The following is a 26,893-nucleotide window of genomic DNA, read 5'->3' on the forward strand; positions in this document are numbered from 1 at the left end:
TATGTTCTCTCCCCCATGTTGTGGATTTCTGTTGGCTACAGATTTAGACTCTTTAAAACCTGCATGTCCAGTCCAGTATGTGGGTCCGAACTCGACTCCATTATGAAAGCTTGTGACTGACAAGTTGTTACCATATGACCGTGCAGTGTGCTTTGGTTTTTAGTTAGTCTTTCCTTGTGATGCTTTGTGATTTAACCTAGTATTTTATAACATTTTACAAGCTACACATACAAAATACACATAATCAAGTATGTATCTTAGAAATACTAGAATTGATGTTATAAAGCCAGACTGTAAATAATAGCTCAATTTAGTCAAGATTAATCACAATTCACATATTATTGTAATGTTTATATTTCTATATTAATTTTTTTTTAAATGTATCTTTGATAAAATAAATAAAATCATAAACAAAATCAAATATATATTTACACGATACAGTATATGCCATCATGCACCATGTACGTGCTCTCTTACACATGCCTAGTTAACACACCAGACCTTACACACATCTATCATGCAGCCTCGATTCCCACCTGTCATCTTTCATCACATTGAGTAGTCATTAGCAACAGTTGCCTCAGCAGCCGTTGCAACGTCATGCTGCTAAGACACAATGAGCAGTGTAATAGTGAGTGATTTATTACATTTCATCCACTAACCAAATCAGAAAAAAATAACAGTGTAACACATGTGGTCTGTTTAGTTGGTCTCTTGTGAATGTTTCTGGAAAATTGTATCTTTCTATCATTTTATTCCACTGTTCACTAAAACATTAAATGTTAATGAAAAACACCCAGTTTTAAAAAACAAACAAAACTGTTTTAGAAATAATGATGTATACTTTATGCTCTTTTTCTTGGGATGTCAAAAGACAATTTCAAATTTTAAAGGTGTTAATTGTAGTGATCACCCACTTTGCAGTTGCACTCAGCAATAAATAAGTTTAATAGTGTCAAAAATCTTGTGATAATCACATTAAGTATATTAACAGATGTGCACAGATTTGACTGAACACAGCAGCCTTTTCCTAGATGAGATAAGACAGTGACCATAAAGTCACAGGTCAGGCCAGGTTTAACACAGAACCTTAATCAGACATTGGAATTCACGGAAAATGTAACCATTTTGCTACATGGTCTTAAAGCCAGATCGATTGCAACATTAGCTCTAAAATGCTAAAGGGGGCAAGAATGCATTTTGAGTGGAAGTTTTTGTCTGTAAGAAAACAAATATGTTAGTTTAGCTTTCATTTTGAAAAGGTTCTTTTGGCCACAAGCAGTCCTTAAACAAGACCAGTTTTTAAAAGTATTTTTAACTTTGGGATAATTGGCTTTTTTCCCCAAAAGATCAGCATGGGTCCACCTAAATTGAAAGACCTAATATCAGACCCTTGACCTGGTTTAGAGACTTATTCATCATGAAGAAAACAAGACAGTCAGCGATCGATCAATTCACTTGCAAGGGAGGCCTCGTTGGTGTCTACCACGAAATGACCCGGCCTCACCCCCCAGAACCTCGAGAGGCTGGGGAGGGGGACAAAAGGAAATTCCTTTCATCACAGTGTTAAAACAATGTAGAGATGGTAAGCATAAAAATGACAACATTTAACAATTCACTCTAACAGTAACATTACTTTTTAACATGAAGACTATGCCAATCTCTGACTGTGTCTCCCGGTCAGGTTTGTGTAAAGCATCTCTAAGTTCTGCAGAGGTCTGGGTCCCCGTGTTAGAATAGCAGAGGAAGTGTTTGCACACATAGACTTCATTTATGCATCTGCCCAAGTGCATTTGCTCACTCATTCTTCTCACTCTTATTGTCAAAAGTCAGTCACAGCTGATCAGCTTCTTCTGCTTGACCAGTTGCTGTTGTGGTTCTCCACAAAGTTTTTCATTCCGGGTTCAGACAGACTACACAATCTTGCTGTTGGTGATAAAAGGTCTTGTCTTTTCTGCATTGGAGTGTAGCAGGTAAAGAACAAGCTGGTGTGCTGCTCTGTCAAGCAAAGGTCATTGCTAACTACCTAACAAGATAATATGTGAAATGGAAACTCTCTGAAGAGGCAGCTAATTGCTGAATTTCTATTTATTTGTTATCAAGTAGGCCTCGATTTTATTTGCAAATGAGGACATGTTATATGGTATTATTTAATAATTCTTTTAAATTAGCATGGGTAAATCTGATATAACCTAGCTGTAACTCCAATCCCCCCCCCCCCCCCCCCCCCCCCCCCCAAAATTGTGATGTCCCGCACACTTGCTCTTTTTCACCTGCTGTCCTGAGCATTTACCTGCCAGCAACTACCAGCTTCATGGGAGCTGCCCAGTATAATCAGAGTGCTCCACTGCTGGCTACTGAGAGCTCTGGGGCAAAGAAGTCATGTTTAAAGGTTATTTCACATCAGGTCTTCTCACCTCTCTGTTTGAAAAAAATGGTGCTCTAAATAGTTTTACTACAAGAAAATTGTACCAGTATCCAGACACGAGACTAACCTAAAAAATGACATGTCAAAGGAGGAGAAATCTGTTATGGTTAGACTGGCAGTGGATGACACTGATTGCAGATATTATCAGCCAGAGAGAAGCTAATGTTCCTTTGCCTAACATGAGTGATGCATTGTCAGATTTTGTCAGCAAAAATGACCAGAAAGGGACAGGTCAAATCGATTTTGAAATTCAGAGAATATGTATACCGCATTGGTGGAGTGAAGACAGGTGAGATAGAAAGGTGGGTTTACTTGACGGTGAATCCAAAACTGAGGCAAAGAAAGAGACAGAACTGGGAAGAAGTATGAGTGAGAGTGATAAGGATGTATAGAGTGGAGAAGAGGATACTGAAGTTAAAGCAACATAAATAATGGAAATAAGAGAAGGTGCATCAGGTGTTGATGCTGCTATGAAGACTGCAAATGTAGGATTTGATTTAAAGATCAGAAACACAAGCAACTAATAATAGAATCCAGTAAAGGTCACAGTGTAACAATGTAAAAATATCATATGTGCAACAAACTACTCGAGACATCTCAGAATGGTCTTATGGGGCTCTGTAGACAGAAAATGTCTTTTCACTGAAGTAATTAAATCACAATAAACCAGTGGACTCATTATTTAAGCATGGAGAAGAAAGAATGTTTTGCAGGGTGGAGTTGAGACAGGCTCTTGGTGGCAGGAAAGAGTTACCAGAGGACCTGGTACAGCTGTGGAGGAGAGGGAACCTGTGAAGAAGATATCTGGTGAACCCTCTGGACAGAGGAGACATAGTGGTGGAATGAGGAAGTATTGAGAATTGGAGGTAGTATAGGACAGTGATTCTTAACCATGGGGCCACAATAAACTTTTAGTTCTACACCTGTGGGCTGTGAGGGCAGCGGGGCATTATTAATTGAAGACACCAGGGACTACTGTTATCCATGAAAATCTCAGTTACAATACAGCTTCCCACCACTTGGTGGGAGTTGTTTAATCAGCCTCAATAAGCAAGCAGAAGAAGACACGCTGCCTGCCGTTTGCAGTTAGCAAAAGATATGGAGAAGTTCTTAAAACACAAAAATGAAGATGGAAGTAATAACCCCTCCTCCCAAAAGGCAAAATTGTTGTGGAAGTACAACCCTGACTTCCTGAAATATGGGTTTGTGAACGGAGGAAACGAGGCGGACCTGAGAGCCCAATGTGTGGAGTGTGGACTAATGCTACCCAACGAAGCACTGAAGCCTTTGAAATTACAACGGAATCTCAAAACCAAACATCCCACGCTTGCAAGAAAGCTGGTGGAATATTTCAAGAGAAAACAAAACACTTTGCTGATGCAGAAACGGTCTCCTGTGCCACTGACTGGTAACTCAAAACGTGCTTTAAAAGCTAGCTATGTCATACCAAGACTTGTGGCACAAAGTCTTTCACTTTAGCACAGGAGTTGATTTTGCCTGCCGCTGTAGATATGTGCCGTGAGATGATCGAAGAGGCTGCTGCAAAGCTACTGACCATCCCACTCTCAAACGACACTGTGAGACCGTATCACGGACATGGCCTCGACAGACAGCATCAGCTTCTGCAAAGAATAAAAACTAGTCCATTTTTCTCTTTCGCACCTAGACAAGTCCACTGGTGTCGCGAATGGTGCATTGCTGCTGGTTTTTGTTCGTTATTGCTGGGACAGCAGTTTGCATGTAGACACGCTGTTTTGTGGAGAGCTACCAACACAAGCCACGGCCTTCTCCCATTCACAACTTCATATCTGTGTGAATCAGGATTTTCCATTGTGGCCACATCCAAGACCAAAGCCCGAAACAGACTCAGAGCAGCACTGGAAGCTACTCTGAGAGTAAGCCTTTCCCCAATTCCACCCAGAGTGGATCTGATCGTGTCTCAGAGGCAGACTCAAGTGTCTCATTAAGAGGTGAACATACAAGGGGAGTTGCAGTTTGCCAAAAAAATGGACTGTTGTGACTGTTTGTTGTTGTTAATTTGTCTCAAATATAAAGAGTAACTTCTGGTTCTGTCAGTGAAAAAAGGTTTACTGCTGAAACAACGTTTAAATTCACTCACAGATTATAAGGCTATATTTTCATTTGGACAGTTTATTTATTTATTCATTCATTTAAATAGAAAATTATTTTGATAGTATTTATTTTATCACCACATTATTTATCCAATTTCTATTTTTCCCTTTTTTTTCTTGTCTCTTTTGCTGTAGTAAAATTTAATTATTAATTATTTTTGTGTTACTAAGCCTGACTTGAGCCTTTCAATTTATTTCAATTTTTTGCTGTGGCAACCCCTAAAGGAGGCAGTGGAAAGAAGACGATGAACACATGCACACATACTATGAACAAAAAACACTCCGATATGCATTCACTAAAGGGAATGTCTGCTGGACAAAGCAGGCCTGTTCCTTCACTTTGTGTACATTTATTGTTCCTTAAACCTTTCTTGTTCTTTTCATTTTCTCCATCTTGGTATCCAGAGTAAATATGCTGGTACTTCAGGAACTTATAAATTGCTGCTCTTTGTAATTCCTGTCTTAAACTTGTAATCAGCCATTCGTATATAGTTGTGGCCCAGCTGTTACTTCTCAATTTGTTTAAATCAGTTATATTCCCATTATATTATAGATCTAAATATTCAATTTTGAAAGGCCTCAGTCTAAATTTGCAATTAATTCAGTGAACTCCTTTCCTAATGTCACAGCTCCATATGGGCATGGCTAAATCAGAATTAATCAATTAAACTTGATAGCTGTCAGCAGTCATCTGATTCAACACCCCATGACGGAAAAGCACACCATGAGCAAAACAATAATAATAATAATAACAAAAAACAAAACACACACAAAAAATGGGGAACACCTCCACAGGGAGGACATTATTGCTTGTATGCTTCTCCACAGAGGGCCAATTAGATGATGTACACACCCACTTGGCAAACACAGTTGTAGCTGATAGCAGCTGCAGTCCATGCAGGTGTTCCAGCTCCAGTGGTTGGCATTGTGTGTGCTGGCTCATGCACTTGGCTTTATTCGTTAAGGCCGACATTGTTTGTTTACTTTTTGTTAGCTGCACAAGCATACATATGCTTTTTTTCTTTTTTCTTTTTAAACAAGTATCTCAAGTTTTGTATTTCGTTATTAGTATATATGTTATACTATTAGTTAGTTTCCAGAGTGGACTTTTATTATTTGTGTTTAGTTTCTATAGATGGGAGTGAGATGAGCAGAAGCTGGCCAACGAGCCAGGCATAGTTGTGGTTAACAAGCAACAGAAAAAGGAAAAATGATAGAATACAAGCAACACTTTCAGAAGGCAAGTATTCACCCATTCTCAATATACATGTGCACCAATATACACTAATGCCACTTGATGTCCGTAAAGAGTCTACAAAACGGGCAAAACATGACCTATTCTAGTCTTAGCCATTAAAGGTTATTTGGGGCATTATTGCCACACTTAGCAAAAACACAGCATATCAGCACCAAGCATGGTGGCAGAAGGGTGAGGACCTGACCACTTAGTAGTAGTCAATGAGTTGCAAACGAGCTTCTCTGTGTAAAGCATCGCAGTGACGCATCCAAGGTCCAGGTCTGCTATGCATAATTAATGACCTGAAGCAACCTTGTAAAGAAGAGTGAGCCATGATATCTCCACTAGCTTTGAGAAACTTATGGTGGTTCTACAAGCTCATGCGGTGTACTTAGTTTTTGACACACTCTGCTTCTGCTGTTTGACTTTGACTTTGGTAAATAATGAGTTTAATAATTGTTCAATAAATAATGAGACAGTGTATTATGTCATGTGTCATGTAAAGAAAGTTAAACATCTGTCCAGTAAATATCTAATATATTTAATGAACTTGTTAGCTAATTTAAACATGGTAAGAACTAGATCATTTTTCTTATTTCCTTAAGTGTAAAACCTCAGATTTGAAGTAAAGTGTGCGCTCTTTTTACCATGACAGTGTATATTTTGTTTATTTTGTTTTTATCAGTAGGAGGGATTTTGTATTTGTGTCGATAGATGAAGACCTAAATAAATAATAAAGGGCACAACACAACATGGATAGTATGAAATATTCTAAAACTCATGACAGCAACTGGAGAAAATAAGAGCAAAAAGGTAAATAAACTGACGCTGACACCAACAGACGTGTGAAGATCACTCTGTAATCATTTAGCAGGACACTGTGTTCTCACTTGAGAGAATAATGGGCACAAATATACATATGCTATCCAAAAATGTCCAAAAAATAGAAGCACAGGAGCATATACATAACACTTTACATGCAAAAAGCGTATGGCTCTATGGCTTCACAGGTGCCATTAGTCGTCAGTGGAGCTCAACAGGTAATGTCTTTGTGATTGACTAAATTCAACGTGCATTTCAAAGTATGCATCAGTGTCTTTTAACCCTTGACACTGGTTATGTTGTGTAATTAGCAATGTCAACTCACAAAGTTGGTTAAGAGCTATAAAGCCAGTAGTTCGAATGTGATTAAAACCATCCTTCATGCTCCACATCATTTTGGATTAATTATGTGGTCGCCTCTTTCAGTGGCATTTACAGAGTGTCACTGTCAAAGTCACACAAGAGGCTTCAAGAAAGTAAAGGCGCAGGCTTGTAACAAACCATCTCTAAAATAACAACACTGCATCACACTGACAAGCATGTAGCAAGTGTTCCAAATAATTGTGTTTTTGACCAGACTGTCCAACAAATCAATGATCTTTGATCTGGTTTTTCAGTTTTCCTTCTGGCTCTACTGTCTTTAAAGAAAAGTACATAAGACGGGATAAAAAGGCATGTGTCATAAAGATAAAACTTTACTGTAACTTTACAGATTACTCTTATTTAAAACAACCAATTCCAAAAAAGTTAGGAAGCTGTGCAAAGGGTAAGTGGAAACAGAAAACAAATTTCAAGATGTGCAAATCTCAAAATCCCAAATTTTATCAACAATAGAAAATAGAGATCATATCAAATGTTTCGATATTTTATTATTTCATGATAGATTTGATGGCAGTAATGCAACTCAAAAAAGTTAGGACAAGGCAACAAAAGTATGAAAAAGGAATTGGTACTACAAAGACACAGCTGGAAGAACACTTTGGACCCAAGTACTAGTTACTAGCAACAGGTCAGTAACATTGCTGAGTACAAAAATAAAGTATCTCAGACATGGGCAGAGGTTCAGCAATCTGCAAAAAACTGTAGCTACAAATTGTGGAATAATTTCAGAATAACATTCATCAACATGAAACTGAGAGAACTTTGAAAATATCATCATCTACAGTATATGGCATCATTAGATTCAGAGAATCACTGCTCACAAGGGACAAAGCTGAAAATCAATACAAGATGCCCACGATCTCTAGGCCCTCAGGTGGCACTGAATCAAAAACAGGCAGGATTCTCTCATGGAAATCACTGCACTGGCTCAGGAACACTTCCAGAAATCACCGTCACACACAGACTACTGTGCCAGCCACAAATCCAGGTTAAAGCTCTAGCATGGATTTGTGAACACAATCCAAAAACTCTGCCATGTTTTCTGTGCCACAGCTAATTCAAAAAGGTCTGAGCCAAAGTGGAAAGCTGTGGTCAGACAAACTGAATCTGAAAGATATGGATGGTCGGGCTGAAGTATAGTACTTGATGTACTGTAATGCAAAGGTGCATATCACTGATAACAAACTGTTGGCAATCATGCAATATACTACTAATGACTAGTCAAAACAGTGCAACATTTTTCAAAACCCATTCACCCTTCCACTTATATGCCTCAGTGGATGCTACTGCATAAGAAAAAGCTGCTCCTGACATAAAATGCACAATATTTTAGCTGCTTCATTTTATGAACACTGCTTTATGTAAGTGTTGTCGCATCCACTGATTTAAAAAAGAAGTGGAGCAGAGAATACTGGGATGACAGACAGCAGTATGTGAGAGACAGGCACAGTAAGAGGACGCAAGGGAACGATAACAGGACAGAAATGGAGTGACAGCATGTGAGAGCAAGAAAGAATAATGGTGAATGACGGAGAACGAGAGAAACTGTGAGAACGCAGGAACTAAAGAGCCAGACTTTCATGTGTTCACTGCCCATTGTTGCCAGGCAACTGTTTGACCCTGTTTGGCTATCATGTGAGTGTGTGCGCACACACCCAGCACACGCAGGAACATAAAATTAACTATATCACGAAAAAGCCATCAACACCTCCACTGAGAAAAACTGTCTTCTCTCATTACAACTAATTACGTAAGCAGTGAGAGGAAGAAATACGGAGACAGTGTGTGACACTGCATCAGCTCACAGCGGAGGCTATTGATCCAATTAGGCTTGGCATCTTCTCCTCAGAGATACTTCAGCAATCCATCTAACATATACCCATTTTTTAGCTCTTTAACAGCCTAATTGTTTTTGTTAAACTGTAAGGACAAAGCACATCTTTCAGTAGAGCAATATAAACGATAAAGAGACAAATGAGCAGAAAACAAAGCTGTTCTGATGCACGAACCTTATACAACTACAGTGCTCAGCAGATTTATTAGACCAAAGTCCAACGTCAGGTTTATGCCAGGGCTACACTAAGTAACAGTATTGGTAATACCAAAATTATGTTTAATGTTTCTGTAAACCACCAGCATGCACACGCTGTTTAATCAAAATTATTTCAGTACAGAACTATAATTTGAAATATTATAGTTATTTACTTCCTGAACAGAAAAAACAGCTTTAGAGGTTTAATATTATTTCTGACTTCACAGAGAAGTCCACTGTGCCGGCTCAAATTTGCATATATAAATTTGTCATTTGCTCCATAAATAGCAATGTCAGTTTTAGGTTTTTAGGTTAACAGATCGGTAAAATATATATGTTTTCTTGTTCTTCTGAGAGGTGCTCTCATAAACTTGTTAGGCACTGTATTTCACTGGGGACAGATGAAGCCAAGTCTGAATTTTTCCTTTTCATAAGGTGGAAAAGGAAAGGCTGTTAGGTTGAGACTATTACATTCATTTGATGGGTTGCCATGGAATTTTGTAAATGGTCTCCCGAGGATGACATTTACATGGTCACCGTGTTGAAGTGGGGAGGTTATGTCTGAGATTACTGAGATTTCCAAATAATTGCCACTTTGAATAGAGAACTCTATCCTTTCTAATTTACCATCACTTCAAAGTCCTTTAGCACAATTACACATAATTCAGAATTTTCACCTGACTGCCAAATCGCACTACCTTTAAATGCTGAACTAGTCATTTTTTAAGCGTTTGTTTTACTACTTATGGAGTTTAGAACCTAAACAGGTGGTATAACATCAGGACAAACAAATGTCAATTTCTCCAGTTTAGTGTGTCAAGACTAATGGTTGAGTTTCAGCCTTACAGCAGAGCAAGTGCTTTGTGTTGTGTTTCAGCTGCGGTCAAGTTAAATGCATTTTGAATTACGTCTCATTATCCCATTGGGGATTCAGTTATGGTCTGACTCTGCTTAGGATTACTATGTAAGTGTACTTGCTTGGGTTGATATCAGGATCAAGCAGCAAACTCAGGAGCTAAAAAAGCTGAAAGCAAGGCCAAAAGCTGACAAAATAAAAACAGTGGCCTCTTGGTGGTAGATCCAAAAGGGAAACCACCCATGTAGACAACTATGTTAAAAATGTCCATTTTAACAGCATGTTTACAGCCAGATACAAACAGTGATACTATTTGGGCATTGGTAGTACCCTCGTTCATTATCCAGTGGGTACATTTTGGATAGTGACAAGGCTTAAAGTTGGGGTGTACCTGCTTCTATTGACAGGTGTGCCAGTGAAACTGAATCTCTTGGTTACATTTATAGTGTTTTAATTACTTGAGTTAAAATAAATTTAGCCTTGCGCGACAAACGGACTGTAACAGTTTGTGCTTCACTTTGGTGACTGAACTTATTTTATTACACTTTTACTTGCACCAAGTGGCTTTTATTTATATCAGTCTACTATCAGTCCTACCTAAAATCAGTATTTATTCCTTGAACTTTAAATCATCAATAACCACAACAGCGTAAGGGAGAAACCTTGGCTCCTGGTAAAAGGAGCCCACCATATAAACATAATTAGGACAGAGGCTTTAAATGAGGCAGATTATAATAAAAATACTAAGAACTGAAGAGGAAATCAAGCACAACAGTACACAACACATTCTCTCTATTTGTTGCTTGTGGTACCCAGAGACTATAGCAAACATCAAACCAGATTTAATCTAGAGTTATTTTCCAACAGCGCCTCAGAAGATTTCATCTATAGTATATTCCTGCTAGACTGATTGTCCATCTGCCTCTGTTTCTGTTTCCAGCACTAATCCTATATTGTAGCTGTGTTTTCAAACATTTTCAGAAGGCACAGAGCAGACAAGGCCAACAAGTAAGCAGAGAAATAGACAGTCAGTAACGGAAAACCATGACATGATCAGCATACTATTGGCTACCTATTAAGCACACAGTTTCCAGTCATTGCTATAACATATGCAGATGCAGAACCCATACATGGAGGGGGCCACAAGCTAATGTACTAATAATGCATGGTTTGGAGATGGTAGTACTGAAAAAAGACAGAAGGTAGTTGATGATGTTAAGATTTTAATTTGCAGGGACCAGGATGAACACCGAGAGACAATACTGAGATGGTTTGGACATTTGCACAGGAGGGATAGTGGATATATTAGACAAAAAATGTTAATTAATGGAAGTGCCAGGGAGAAAGAGAAGAGTTCACAGAGAAGGTTTACTGGATGATTTGCATTAATGAATGAAGACATGCAGAGGATGGATGTCAAAATAAGAGGACAGGCTGCGATGAGGTAGATGATCCACTGTGACTCTTACAGGAAGATGTCAGCTTTAAATAACCAAAAGTCATCAAAGGTCACTTTCTCCTTACCTTTCCTGCCCTCCTTTTCTCACATCTTTCTCCATCTCTGACTGAATTATCACACATTATTGTTTTTCTCACAGTGAAATACACCCACATTTGTTTTAACTAGCCCTTAGACAGCCTCTGGACCAGTTTGTGTGTTTGTTTGTTGAGCCATTTGAAACATTGCATTTGAAATTACCCCAGGCTGCAGCAAAATGTGCTTGTTTGACAGTATTTTTCACGAACCTGCCGTCTGATTCATTAACTAATAAACTAATGTGTTAGAATAATGTTCCAGATCACTTCAGTCTGCTTCAACCTGTGCCTAGGCCAGCGCTTCGTCAAAGAAGATAAAAAAGTCTCAGTGATAGCTGATATGATGTAATATCAGTTCCACAAAAGGATTTGATGTTCAGTACACTTCCATGTAGCATCTAGTTGTTTGTGGCATTTTTGTACCTGGAGTTCATGATTTTAGGTTCTTCCCAAAATTCCTGCAAGAATACAAGTTTATGTGCACACGATTATTTCACTGCCTCTATTGAAAATTACTACACAAGTTTAAAGTCATGCTAGCAGCTCTGTGAGGCTGTACTTAGTGTTGCATAACAAGTGTTTTAATAGAAGGTAATTTAAAATTTAATATTCAAGCACTAATGTTAGTAGGGTGATTTTCATAGACTTGACAAAGCTTCTCCTGATGCAGCACAGTTATTTAACAGGCTTTGTACTACTTACATTGATTACTCTTCATGTGCAGGTCCATGGAGTGCCCTTGCAATTAATTCACCTTTCTATAATCTTTTCCCCCATCATTACTGCCTGCAACTTATTATTTTAATGGTACTAATTGGCAATACGCTGCAGATCCAATACAGTGCGAGTTTCCTAAAATGTTAACAAAATGTCTGCTATTTATTTGCTTTCCTGTTCCGGTAATTGCCAATCAAAACAAGTGAGGAAGGACTACAAACAAACATGGTGTCATAATGTACCAGTAAGCTGTACAAAAATGATATTTTTAAGACTTTTAGGTAATAAAAATTGAGAAATAATTAAAAGCATAGAGATGGCTGCAGACAGAAAAGCCGTGTACATAAGATGAATGCAGGTAAATGTGCTGGAAAGGTTTTTGTTATTTTTATGAAGGCACCTGTGTGAATGTGTTTCTTATCTTACCTCAAGGGTTATTACGAACAATGCTTCTTTTGGTAAATGGTAAATGGTCTGTATTTGTATAGCGCTTTTCTAGTCCCTAAGGACCCCAAAGCGCTTTACACATCCAGTCATCCACCCATTCACACACACATTCACACACTGGTGATGGCAAGCTACATTGTAGCCACAGCCACCCTGAGGCACACTGACAGAGGCGAGGCTGCCGGACACTGGCGCCACCGGGCCGTCTGACCACCACCAGTAGGCAACGGGTGAAGTGTCTTGCCCAAGGACACAACAATCGAGACTTTCGCTCGAACCGGCAACCTTCCGATTACAAGGCGAACTCCCAACTCTTGAGCCACGATCGCCCAAAAAGACTAATTACAAGTTGAAACTGAAGGAAGATTTGTCTTTATTTGTGCTGCTTCAGAGAGAAACAACAGAGAATAGTTTGAAAAAGGGGAAAGATTAGCTCAATCAGCCAGTTGGTGAGAGAAAAAACCCCGTTGTGGACGCACATGTTTTTTCATGTTGGACAGCATGCTGATTCAGTGGTTGCTAAGAACCCTGCTGAGATGGAGGAACTATAAAGACATGGAGATTTAACAGAGATGTCTTCAACTAATTAACTGCTGCAGTTTGCGTTCCCTCCAAACTTCTCAGGATTGACGCAGTCCAGCAGAACAGGAGTACGAGGAGGAAAACAAGTTCAGGGCAAGCTCTTGGTTTTTAACTCTCTGTGTGAAACACTGAGCAGGGAAGATGAGAGTAAATAATACAGGAAGAGAGGTGCGCATGTGGTGAAAAACTACATTAAGTTCAGTGTCTGAGATTTGTCTGTTTACCCCTTTGGTCTTCCTCTACAGGGAACATCCATTTCTCTACCACCTTCCCAAAACCTGCCTGATTCCTTCCTCTGAGGCTTAATAGAAGACGAAGAAGCGTTAGTGTCCCTCATCAAAAGAAATGAACTGGGCCAAAACACAGCAGCAGGAAATTCAGCGGCAGCAATGAGATTAGAGGAACAGCTTTTGCCCACAAGGTTGTTTGTTTGAATTTAGAGCACCTGAAATTTTTAGAGTACTTCCATAACAGCTCTCGGGAAAAGAAATGTACCCTTCTGGGGGGGGGGGGGTTCTTATGTTTTATGCTGACATGCAAGTTTTAGTTATTATTGTGCACCAGTGGTGTCTTGTACATTGGAGTTCTATGTGAGTGGGCTCTAAAAGTAATTTGTGCCATTGTTCAAGTGGACTTACAGAGACATAACCAGCTGGTGGGTGGATGTTGTCCATATTTATCAGCCAGTAAACTGAATGTACATTGCTCTGAGCAACCTCAGTCTGCTATGGTATCAACCAACTCACCATAACAAGCATTTCAATAATATTTTGTCACACCTACAGCATAATCTACGGAGTTTCATACATTTAAATACATTATAACGGAAAATAGTTCCACAGTATTGAAAACTGGATCACTAAACACTGGCTAACATGCAATTGGTGTAACAGAATATAATGTGCACTCACTTTATTAGGTACACCTGTTCTCTTGGCAGTAATTCAGTGCCTTTAGAGAAATAGGTACATTTAAGACAATCTTCTGAAGTTCAAACCAAGCATCTGAATATGGAAGAAAGGTGATTTAAATTAATTTCAGAAACTGTTGACTGTCTAGGATGAGATGGAGCACCACCATCTCTAGGGTTTAAAGGGAAAGATCCAAAAAGGAAAAACTATCCATTAAGCAACAATTCTCTAGGTGAAAATGCCTCAGTGATGCTGGAGGTGAGAGAACAGGATGTCCAGACTGTTTTGAGCTGATGACAACAGTAACTCAAGAACCATGGGATGCAGAAAATCATCCAATGAATGCACAGATCATCCAATCCTGATAGGTTCCAACAGCAGACGACCACACCAGGTATCACCTATGTCAGCTAAGAATAGGAAACTAAAGCTGCAATTCCAAAATTGGACAATATCTCAATTTCTTCTGCAACATTCAGAAGGTAGAGTAAACAACTTGAAAGTGTGTCTCACCTCATATCAGTGATTCAGGCAGTGGTGTAATCATTTGGGGATATTTTCTTGGCACACTTTGGGCCTTTCAAACACAGATCTAGCACAGTTTTTTAGTCTTTAACATCTGTACTGAATGAAAAAAATGGTCCAGGGCTGCTCAACAATGCTTGGGCCATAATTGCTAAGTCATTTGTATGCCACTTAAGGTTCAAACGCAGAATAACTAGCAGTCGGTTTACCTAATCTTTGCTAAAAGTTGCTTGGATAAAGTTTAAGAAGACTGGCCTACATATGTTGGATGTAAATCCAAACCTTTTAAGTTTATTCTCAACTTAACTGTTATTGACTTTGCCCAAGCTTTGCTAAAAATGCCATTCATGCTTTTTGTCATATTTGGTCCATATGCACCATTTACTGCATGGAGCATTTTAGAGTCATAACAGTACTGCATTTTGCCAAAGTGCCACAAATATAATGGTTATATCCTTGAGCCATCAGAACAAGAAATGGCCCATATCTACATACTGTCTGAGAGACTCCAATTGTCATGCAATTATATTCAACTGCATCTTAAGTACACTGAAAAAAATAATCAGTGGGATAAACGTAAAAAAATTATTGTAATCGGTTGCACGAAATTAAGTTATGTTTGGTTAACCTTAGTTTTTTATGTTATACCTGCACACATTTTTCTGGTAACATGAACATGACTTTTTTATGTTGTTGTCATGTTTTTCATTTCGGTCAAATATTTATAGAAACCACTTGTTTATCAGACATGAACTTTTTGTGTTAATAGTATTGGACTACTATGTGTTATATTGACAAGATTATTTTATGGTAAGCTTATTTTATTTTATAACAAATTTCTAATATATAATATATAATCTAATATATAATTGAGTGTTCAATAAATAAAACTAAATTAAGGCTGATCTTACTGTATGTACTGTACACTTTCTCTTCAATCAAAGAAATAAGCAAAACATTTTTGAACAATGACCTGTATTTTTGAAAATACTACACAGTTGTAACAATGGACTTTCAATTCAGGCTTCCAAAATATACATGAGTCATATTTGTACAATGCATCTCTTGAAAAACATTCCACAACATTCCTCAAAGTTATCTTCTGTAAGCTGAATTCAACATTGTGGGGCCTTATGACATCGCGCTTATGTAAAAAATAGTTTTTTAAATGTAAGAGCCATAAGGTAATATGGCAACAGGGGTGTAATTATTAAAATGACACAAAGAAGAGACTTAAAATAACATTATAACCCACAGGCACAAAACCAAGAGACCTAAACTGATTAGTATTGGCTTGCTTCTATCACTAAACATCACAATCACTAATACTAGACGATGCAATCTGTTTGTAGTGGTGCACCTTGGGAAAAAAATTGCAAACTGGTGAAATTGGTGCAAGGCACCATTTCCATTGAGAAAAATGGACGTTCAAAGTTTGAATTTTTTTTTTAAAAGAGCCATGGCTTGAAAAGTGAAAACTGCAGTAATAAAGGCCCCAAGTTGAAAAGTGCCAGAAAAATAAGTTTCACTATGTACTGCAACTTTACCAGTGCTGGCTTAAAAGAAAGGATGGTACATATTCGAAGAGGTAAACATGTTGTTCCCACATCATAAGTGGAAAACTGTTCAATCGTACAGTCTGGTCCTGAAAACCTGGGCCTTCTTTGAAAGGCTGTTCCTTTTGAGCTCCATAACCAGTTTCTATAATACCTCGAAGGTATACTTTTCCAGTGGGTAGGTGAGGTTCAAAGTGTACATTAGTCCAAACAGCATTGCAGCTGCTAGGGTATAGTTATCCAAATCCTGCCAGACTCTCTGGCCTTCAAGGACTATCCCGATGTCCTCAGGGCTGCCATTGGCATCTCTTGACTTTATGATGTAAATTCCCATGGTTGTTTCCTTATTAGATCGTTGGATAATGGCTTCATCTGTGGCCTAGAAAATGCAGAATTCCAAAATTTGATTAAACAGAACACTGGTCAAAGAACATTATACCAAATCTTATTTTAATCTGTGTCACTATTCCAAAAAATGTTAACATTAACACATTAGGTGAACAAAAATGGATTCATTACAGCATGTGATTTGAGTCCTCAGAATGCTCAAAAAGGTAATGCATTTCTGAAGTGAAATCTCCATGCAAAGAAGCAGAATACTGTCAGAGCATAGAGAGGTGTTCAACTATGAACTCCACACATAGTTCTAATGCAGGTAAAAGAAGAAAAAAAACGCACCCATGGTAAATTGTGAAAATCCCAGGTGATTTTCAACATACTCCTGGCATAGAGTGACAAGCAACATTTTGTTGTCTGTGAAGGTTCTCAGTCATCCAGGTCATCGTAGTCAAAGGAGCTTGCAAAGAAAAGCGTCTGGACTTCTTTAAGTTACTTGAAGACGTTTCACCTCTCATCCGAGAAGCTTCTTCAGTTCTAAGGTCAAATGGTGGAGAGTCCCAGATATAAACCTAGTGGGAGTATCCCCCCACAGAGGGACAAAAGGACCCCCTGATGATCCTCTAGTCGCCTGAGCCAAGGTGTGAAACTGGGTGTGGGTCCCAATCAGCCAGAGTTTCGGGTGTGTTCATTGTGAAACCTGGCCCCACCTTATCATGCGAATTCCTGAGGTCAGATGGCCCAGGATGTGAGTGGGCGTTAAGGCGTCTGGGAAGGGATCTCAAAACTGGATTATAGATGGCAGAGAGTTGGTGTCGTAAACCCCCGCCTCTGTTCAAAGATGGTCGCTCACAGTGGACATAGATGGCTTCTTTCACTCCTCTTTCAAACCATCTGTCCTCTCTGTCCAAAATGTGAACATTGGCATCCTCGAAAGAGTGTCCTTTATCCTTAAGATGCAGATGGACTGCTGAGTCTTGTCCTGTGGAGGTGGCTCTTCTGTGCTGTGCCATGCGCTTGTGAAGTGGCTGTTTGGTCTCTCCAATGTAGAGGTCTGGGCATTCCTCGCTGCACTGTACAGCATACACCACATTGTTAAGTCTGTGTTTTGGCGTTTTGTCTTTCGGGTGAACCAGTTTTTGTCTGAGCGTGTTGCTGGGTCTGAAATGCACCGGGATGTCATGCTTGGAGAAAACTCTCCTAAGTTTTTCTGATACACCGGCTACATAGGGGATGACAATGTTGTTGCGTCTGTCCTTCTTATCCTCCCTCGCTGGTGTCTGGTCTTCTTTTCTGTGCCTCTTTGCTGACTTTAAGAACGCCCATTTAGGATAGCCGCACGTTTTGAGTGCTTCCTTTACATGTGTGTGTTCCTTCTTTTTTCCTTCAGGCTTAGAGGGAACATGTTCTGCCCGGTGGTGTAGGGTCCTAATTACTCCAAGTTTGTGTTCCAAAGGGTGATGGGAGTCAAAGAGGAGGTACTGGTCCGTGTGTGTGGGCTTCCGGTAAACTTCGATGTTGAGTTTGCCGTTCTCTTCAATGTGCACAGCGCAGTCCAGGAAAGGCAAACAGTTGTCCTTTGTGTCTTCCCTGGTGAACTTGATGTTTTTATCCACAGCGTTAATGTGCGCAGTGAAGGATTCCACTTCTTGTGTCTTGATTTTGACCGAGGTGTCGTCCACATATCTGTACCAGTGGCTGGGTACTCTTCCTTTGAAAGAGCCAAGAGCCTTCCTTTCCACTTCCTCCATGTAAAGGTTGGCTACAATAGGTGACACGGGGGAGCCCATGGCACAGCCATGTTTTTGTCTGTAAAAGCCTTCGTTGTATTTGAAATATGTAGTGGTGAGGCAGAGGTCTAACAGTGTGCAAATCTGATCGGGTGTGAAGTTGGTCCTGTCCTCCAAGGAGCTGTCTTCTTGTAGTCGTTTTCTGACAGTCTCCACGGCCTCCGTGGTGGGTATGCAAGTGAAGAGAGAGACTACATCAAAGAACACCATGGTTTCATCTGGATCCAGGGTAAGTTTCTGGACCTTGTCAGTGAAGTCGGTGGAGTTCTTGATGTGGTGTGGGGTGTTCCCCACAAGAGGAGCAAGGATGGTAGCAAGGTGTTTAGCAATGTTATAAGTGGCTGAGTTTATGCTACTGACTATGGGTCTGAGTGGGACAGCTTCCTTGTGGATTTTAGGAAGTCCGTAGATGCAGGGTATGGCATCCCCTGGGTAAAGGCGGTGATAAGTAAGGCGGTCAATAATTTTGTCCTTTTCAAAGTCTTGAAGGCAAGCTATAACTTTCTTTTTGTAGCTGCTTGTGGGGTCTCGCTTTAAGGCTTCGTAGGTATTGTTGTCACTGAGGAGAGTAGTGATCTTTGTATGGTAATCTGTAGTGTTTAGGACCACGGTGCATCTTCCCTTATCAGCTGGTAAAACAGTGATGTTGTGGTCTTTGCTCAGGGAAGCGACGGCCTTCTTTTCCTGTATTGTGAGGTTGGATGGAGGGACTTTGGCACTGGAGAGCGTGGCTGAGACTTTCATCCTGATTTGCTCTGCTTCTGTCTGTGATAATTTATTAATCTGTATGGCAGATTCTGTGGCTGTGATGAAGTCCATTATGGGCAACTGTTGTGGAGAAATGGCAAAATTGAGTCCTTTGGCTAATACTCTCTTTTCAGGTTCAGTGAGAATCCTGTCTGAAAAGTTCTTAACCCATTTCTCCTGACTGACTTCAGGTGTGTTTTCTTCTCTGGGTTGTGTAGGTTCAGGATGAGGAGTGTGTGTTTTTGAAAGCAAGGTGTGAAATTTCCTGCGTTGTCTTTCTTTTCCTTTAGAGTGTTGGGCCCGCTGAGCCTTATCCACAAACTTGTAAACCTCTTCTAAGATTGGAGAGGGTAGAAGGATTTCCAGTTCCTGCAGGGTCTGGCTGATCTTGATCTGGAGGGCGTCTATGGTGAAATGGACCTGTCTTATCCTTTCACTTAAAAGGTGATTTTGTGCTCTCTGTAGAATCAAGTCTGCTCTGTATCCCCTGACAGTGGATCCAAGGCGCAGGCTCTCTTTAACATTTTGTTAAAATTATTATTTTCCCTAAAGTGTACACACAAATTAATTTTTTTCTTACCTGGGCCGTGGGCTCCAGAATGTTCTGAAGTCTTCTTCTTATTTGTCCTCCTCGCCTTTTGAAGACCTTTATTAGTTTGTCAGATAGTACATCTATCTGCGAGAGTAATCTGGACTGCAGTGGCATGGTGGTAATGCGCTTAAACTCTGCATTTATCTAAAAAGAGAAGTTGTCACATAAAAATGCTGTCAAAATCTCAAATCTCACAAGGTTACATCCACACAAAGTTGTTATTTTTTGTCATATTACTATTTATTAGCTATGGGTCCCATGTTGCTGAGCAGTTCCATAGTTGCCCTTACTTCCATACCACCCAAAGCCTGTTTGCAACCACAGCAGTTGCCTCCTTCTGGCCATTTTGCAGTTCTGCCAAATGACCCAGAAACTACATCTATTATTGTCATATACACATCAAGGTCTTTCATTAATACTTAGTTAAATTAGTTAATTTGACCTTTCCAGAAAATTTACCTTACAGAATGTGAGATAACATATGCAAATCTTCACTAGTAAATAAAATAATGTTATTAAAACCTTAACTGTAACACCTCTACGTAACAGCGCTAGAGAATTGTTCTGAAGCAACACCAATCTGCCCTTCAGCAGGGATAAGCACCATATATCGATACAGAAAAAAATAAATTTAACATATTTATATTGTCATTATTTTTATCTATTTAAGCCCTCCTTTCAGTCTCTCTATAAATCAGTTAAAATAATTTGTTGGGTTTTTGTGTGTCTTTAACATGTTATCAGTACATTACATTCACTGCCCCAGAACATGAAATAAAGCCCCACGTCATGCACTTCCTCTCCTAATGAGTACTGCATAGGTGTCATGCCCTAAATAAACCGACTTTAGTGAAGACACCCCCCCAACACACACACACACACACACACACACACACACACACACACGCACACACACACACACACGCACACACACACACACACACACAGAGCCCACCCCATGGCAAACTAGCTTATTTAACTGTTTAACTAAAACATTTTAGGTACAACCAGTTAACTAAATGGACACAAGTTTGTTAGTCTGTATTCACTGAGAAAAAACAAGCGAATGTGACTGGGCACACACTGAAAAAAAGCTAATGCACATAATATTGTCCCGCAGCTTAAGCTAGCATTATCGTTAGTTAACTTAAGGAATGACTTGTTTTTTTCCATTATGTTGCTCAACAGCAATTCATGAGAAAAACTTCCCCATCTAATGGATGTTCTCTTCGTTTCCTCTCAAACATGTAGTTTTCAGTTTACCTCGACAAAGTAAAGCTCAGCACCAAACGTAAACTAAGCAAAGACAAAAAATGGCGGACCGCCACAGTGAATTTTCCCTCGCAGAACACACCCTGGGGGGGTGGAGTTTCAACAGAAAACATAACTATTTTCTGTTATTTTGATATGACTGGTTTTAAAAGACTGAACATCCTTCTAAAACAAGTGAAAGGCGTGAGACTTAATTATGTTTAGACCAAAAATATAAATGATTCATGTTGGATATATTTACTGTATTTTTACTAATTTAACAACCTCATCATTGCATTAGTCGCTTTATGCTATATCATTACGCTTACATTAGTTTGAAGCTCAAGGTCGTCATTTTATTTAATTTCTTTTTCTGGGCTTACAAACAGGACACACAACATTTAGATAACCGTTACACTGAATCTTGGGTCTGTGTTGAGTCTTCCAGCTGCTGACTACAGAAGCTAGATTGACCTTTCAGCATGTTTATAGCGGCTGTGGCTATGTGCTGGTAATGTTACCGAGTGTGAGCAGTCACATTGGCAGCAGACATGTTTCAACAAACTAGTCATATCCCGGCCCTACATTAGCTTGTTTAATGGTTAAGACACTGCAGGTACCACCACTTACTACAGACACCGATGCAAGTTTGTAATAGTCTGTTAATTTAGACTGAAAGAATATACAAACAATATTAACTCACATTATATATGTTAATTATTAATTTGCTTATCGCATAATTTCGGTTACCATTAGCTAACTGGAACCTAACATTAGCCTTTCATGGTTTTCGATAAACAGCCCACATACCTGTAAAATAACAACACCCCAGTAAAAGTCCACATATATAAAGGGTCTACACTCTTTCTCACTGGTGTGTTAGCTTTAAAATCTTATTTACCTTCAAGTGTAAAACTCCAGATGGTAGTAGATTTTCCAAAGCGAGAGACAAAAATGGCGGACAGTGCAGCCGATTTTTCCTTTCCAGGGGGCGGAGCTTGAGGATAAAACACGACTAACTTGTTTCTTTTCAACATGATTTGTTCTAAAAGAATGAATATTCTTAAAGAATATGTGAAAATTAAAAGACAAAAATATGTTTAGATGTGAAATTTAAATTAGTCATGCTGGATATATGAAGTAATTCTATGCAAATTCAACAACCACCCTATTGCATTTTTTTCAGTGTACTTTTTACTTATTTAGTACTAGTTAGGTACCAATACAATCAGACTGATGTCAACTCTGATATTACTGTCCAACACTAAAAACAAATAACAGATTATTGATCTTTTTCTGTCAGAGACACTTATTATGCAATGAATTAAAGTCAAACATTGAAACTTCTCTGAAGTTTCTTCTGATGAAAGATAAATCCTTTTTGTCATAAGGTTTTCTTAAAACCCTATTAGATAGATTTATTTTGGTTTGTTTTCAATTATAAATGTTTAGAAATGTGTTTTTAACTCTGTCTCTTATCTTAAAATCTGCTTTGTTGAGCATTTCATTATGGCTGACTGATAAGTTCTTTAAAAAAAACCTTATTATAACGATTAGAGACACAAGGTCAGACAGGATTTTCTTTTTTTATTCATGAGAATTCAGTAAAGGGTACTGCATCTTAAGCAGTGACTTAATGTAATGTACAGGTGTATGATGTGGCTGCAGTATGCATTAAGATTTCCCTTTGATCACAACTATGGCATCACTGCACCCTCATTATAAGAGATTGGGCAAAAGCTACAAATAACATAACCTAAGGTCTGTATTTAATGAAACACGTTGTCGATTCCTGACAACTACAACTATACCATTCTGGAACCTGCAGCATACTGTGTTCTGAAGAATTCACACGTAATCCCATTTGTCATTTCAAAGTAAATCTAAAAATGTAAACTGAGCCACTAAAAAAATAGAGGCACACTTTGATTCCCCCCAATCTCAACTGAATTATTTAGGATGCTATGCATTAAGCATGAATGTGTATTTGTGAATACATGCATCTTTGAATTGAAACATGCTTACCAAGGGCTTTTTGCCACTTCAAATGCCTGGAGAGGAGCAGGAGGCAGAGAACTGATCTATTAAACATGTTTCAGCACTTGTGCAGTTGGAGAAATGCATCTACTAAAGCAGTGTTTCCCAACCATTTAATTTTAATTAATTGGTCCAAAAATACAATTTAATAATTACTACAAGTAATAAAATCATTGTTGGGCATCTGTGCTTTCAATGCAGTGACTGGTAGAGTAATTACTCTTTTATGTCAGTGGGTAGCGCAATATCACCTTGTTAAGTTAAGACACAGTTAGTGATGCGTGCGGTACATGGAAGCTGCAAGACGTACAACAAAGATGGATAAATATTTGAAAAGAAAAACTGCAGACTACGAACTGTGCCCTGGACAAAACTCTAATCCAGAAGAGCCTAGTACGAGCGGTAGTCAAAAGAAAGCAAAAACGGTGAGCTCGAGGCAATACAGTGAAAGTTATCTTTCGTTTGGATTTACTTTCACTGGAGATCAGACTGCACCGACTCCGTTATGTTTGGTGTGTGGAGAAAAGCTCTCAAACAGTGCCATGGTCCCAAGCAAGCTTAAACGCCTGTGTGCCTTTCTTCAATTCCTGCCAGAATATCATCTTTGTGTTCATCTAGACAAACCCAGGTTTCACACTGAGTAAGTATAAACAAACTGAGAGACTAACTTGCCATTATATGTACTGTATTAGGCTACAATGTGTCATTTTGGAGCAAGTTTGGTTGGTGGTGTGCCACAGGATATTTTTAATCTAGAAAATGTGCCGCGACTCAAAAAAGGTTGAAAAACACTGTACTAAAGCTAGTAGAGCGAAAGATTGGCTCATTCTGTTTTAACCAAGAAACAAAACATGATCAATCCAAATTGTACCAACGATTAGGTATTCATGGCCACAGGTGTGGCATTGGTATGAATATTTCAAATAGCTCAATGAATCCAGCTGCCATCAGTTTCTTTCCTGTGCTATTGTCACAGATTTTTGTGATGTATCAAATGTATCAACTGTGTGAACTACATTTTAGACAACACTGTTCTACCTGAAGTATACTAAAGTAAGGACACCATCATTCACTACTGTTTATCAAAAGAATTAGTAAACAAGCCAATGTCTTGCTTCTGCACTGCACTTTTATTGAACACTAATTACACAATAAATGTCATCAATCTCTTCATATTTTTCAAGATGATAAATGTTGTATCCAGCATGGATGGAGGTTTTACTCCTTGGGGAAAAAAGTTAAAGCTCTCTATTATGTAAGTAAAAGTGGAAATTTTTAATATGGCCATGTCAGGGATGGGGCCTTGGCCGGAAAGCTCTAGAAGCCCAAAACACCTTGCAATTGGGCAGCCTATAAGAACAAAGCTGGCATAAAGGGAGGGTAGCCTCAAATTAAGAGAAGCCAGAAAGTCTTGTTTCAGACACAAGATGAACTGAGAGGCTGGTTCATTTAGTTGATGATTAGTTGATGTGAACACTGTGCTGGTCTATCATTGTGAAGAAAAAGCTTAGCATAAAAGCAGAGCTGCTGATTTATCAGCCGATCTACATCCCTACCCTACCCTTTGAGCTTGGAATAGTGACCCAAAGAACAAGATCCTAGATACAAGGCAGAAATTAGCTTTCTCTGAAGGGTGGCTGGCTTCTCCCTAAGAGATGCAATGAAGACTTCATCCATTCAAGAGCCGCTCATCCTCCACATCAAAAGGAGGCCATTGAGGTGGTTTTGGCATCTGAATTTGAATGTCTACTGGGTGAGTTTATAGCACGTCCTACAGAAAGGAATCCCTGAGGTAGATCAAGGGTAGACTGGACAGATTATGTTTCTAGGCTGGCCTGGGAATGCCTCTGTGTTCCCTGGGATTAGCTGGAGGAAGTGGCTAGAGATAGATACCTAACTTCTACTAGTAGTTTGTGTACTCTGCACACCTATGGTACCCTCTGCCGCATCCCAGAACGCAAAGCCTGCATATCGGAAGGCATTTACCTCAAACAAGCTGCATACACCTGGTAGCTGGGTCGGATCATGTTTAGACCATAAACAAAGTGCTCTGATGTATGCAGAACCAGACTGAGACCATCTCTTCCAAAGGGTCTTGGTGTGGTTGTTTTGATCCACACCTCAGTGCGAACTGCAGTTTAAACAAAATAGACTAAACCTTGCAGGTGTAAACACCCTAAAATATTGAATAATGCAAAGCTGCTATTACTCCAAATGGCCAAACTTTCTCTTTAAGTTGTCTTGGCTCAAGAACTAAATATTTAGACAAACTCAACATCAACTATAGTGGAACTATTAAAAAGTTGACTGACTCAGCATCTCCAGCACCACTAGCTCTTTTGCACTCACATTACACTACTATTCATACCACACATTCCCTTTCTTTATTATACACACTTGTAAACCACTGCACACATTAAACAATGATATCTCAAACATAATTTAAAAACCTCAGAGAGATGGTCAACGATTCTAATCCAACTGATTTACAATACTGGATCAAATTACACCAACAACAAAATGTGCCACATTCTGCTATGCTTTACAAGTTCATTCATTCTTCTTTGCCTTGTTTTATTCCATTCACTAAATCTTCTGTCACTTCAGCCACTCCCAAGCATTAATCAGTTGATATTCTCCGTGTCTCTGCACATTTGCATCTACTTCCTTAATTAATCCAGTCATTATTTATACCGCAGGTTTACTGTTTACCCTTTATCTCATCTCTGGGATTTCTGGCATTGCAGCAGTTCTTTGTAGTCTGTTTGCATACTGATATTGTGCAATGATAGCAATGCCTAAAATACTTTTACGCATTCTATATTGTGTACGAGTGTTCACAATGTTCAGTGTCTGGTAAAATGTTCATTGTTTAGCAAAATAGTAGGTGGTGAGCAACGATGTTGTTTTGATTTTTATGACCACAACATTTGACAGCAAAGCCAGGCTGTTTTGATTGAACGTTCTCCTTCATATGCCTGACATTGTTACAGTGTAGCTGTACTGGGCAATGAAATTATGTTGCACAAACCTGTGATTCTGGAGAAAATGGTAAACATGCTCCTGGCTGCACTTCTCTGGGGTTAAAAATTGTGGAATAACTGACTGAACTCCTGTTTACCCACTATGTTGTAGCTGGAGACCCAGCTCTCATCCCCAGTGATGTGCTCTGACATGAAGGCTCGCTCAGTTTGAAACAGAAATTGATCTTTGCTCTCCTTGGCAGAACAGGATTCCTAAGAAAGTTGCATGAGAAGATAATCTCCAAGGGGAGACTGCAAACATCAGGTATGGTCTTTGAATTTTGACAAGGTTGAATTCACGGAAGGTCTTGATTCATTCAGCCCTTTGTCATGCGATGAACCAATGCAAAATTCATGTGGCACAACAGAGTTTTTTAAAAAATGAGCTATTATCAGCTATAAATGAGATCTTTGTTGACAAGACTACCAATAGACTGATATTGGCAGATGCCCACAGTTATGTGAAAAAGAAAGTTTTCACCTTGCAGACCATTTGCAGTAAATCCTTGCTGCGTCCGTGGGAATTAAAAAGGTAGCAGACAGATGCTGCTATTTGATTAACTCATCAGCAAGTATGACTACAGGACCACCTCTGGTCTGGAGTATTCAGATGTGTGGTAATACAATGCCACAATCTCCTCAGAAGTGGATGTCCCAGCAAATTCACTTCGAGGTCAACAGGCCTAAATGTTAAAGTTTGTAACAGCACCATTAGAACAAGACTGACAAGTGTGGCTTGTATGGAAGGGTTTCCAGAAGATAGGCTCTCTAAAAAGATTACTGCAGCATGGCTAAAATTTAAAAGCTGCATTTGAGCAAACCACACGACTTCTGGAACAATGTCCTCTGGACATATGAGAAATGATTGACCATAATGCACAGCACCATATTAGCACAAACCAAGCACAAGCGATAGTGGTGTGGCTGATTTGGGCTAGTTTTGCAGCCACCGGTC

The 26,893-nt window shown here is 39.2% G+C and overlaps 2 protein-coding genes across 3 annotated transcripts in view; both read right to left on the minus strand.

Annotated features, from left to right (window-relative positions):
* Window positions 1-26,893, minus strand: part of slc39a11 (solute carrier family 39, member 11) — a 173,103-nt gene that overhangs the window by 33,949 nt on the left and 112,261 nt on the right. The gene's annotated exons all lie outside the window — the stretch shown is intronic.
* LOC146382030 (uncharacterized) lies at window positions 15,407-19,554 on the minus strand (the record flags this gene model as incomplete). The annotated part of the gene is made up of 1 exon (XM_084938299.1): window positions 15,407-19,554. A coding segment is annotated over one exon (2,433 nt), but the record flags the coding sequence as incomplete, so codon positions are not given.

This window comes from Perissodus microlepis, chromosome 8 (genome assembly GCF_051167445.1).
Source record: "Perissodus microlepis isolate ML-2025 ecotype Zambia chromosome 8, ASM5116744v1, whole genome shotgun sequence".
Lineage (NCBI taxonomy): Eukaryota > Metazoa > Chordata > Actinopteri > Cichliformes > Cichlidae > Perissodus > Perissodus microlepis.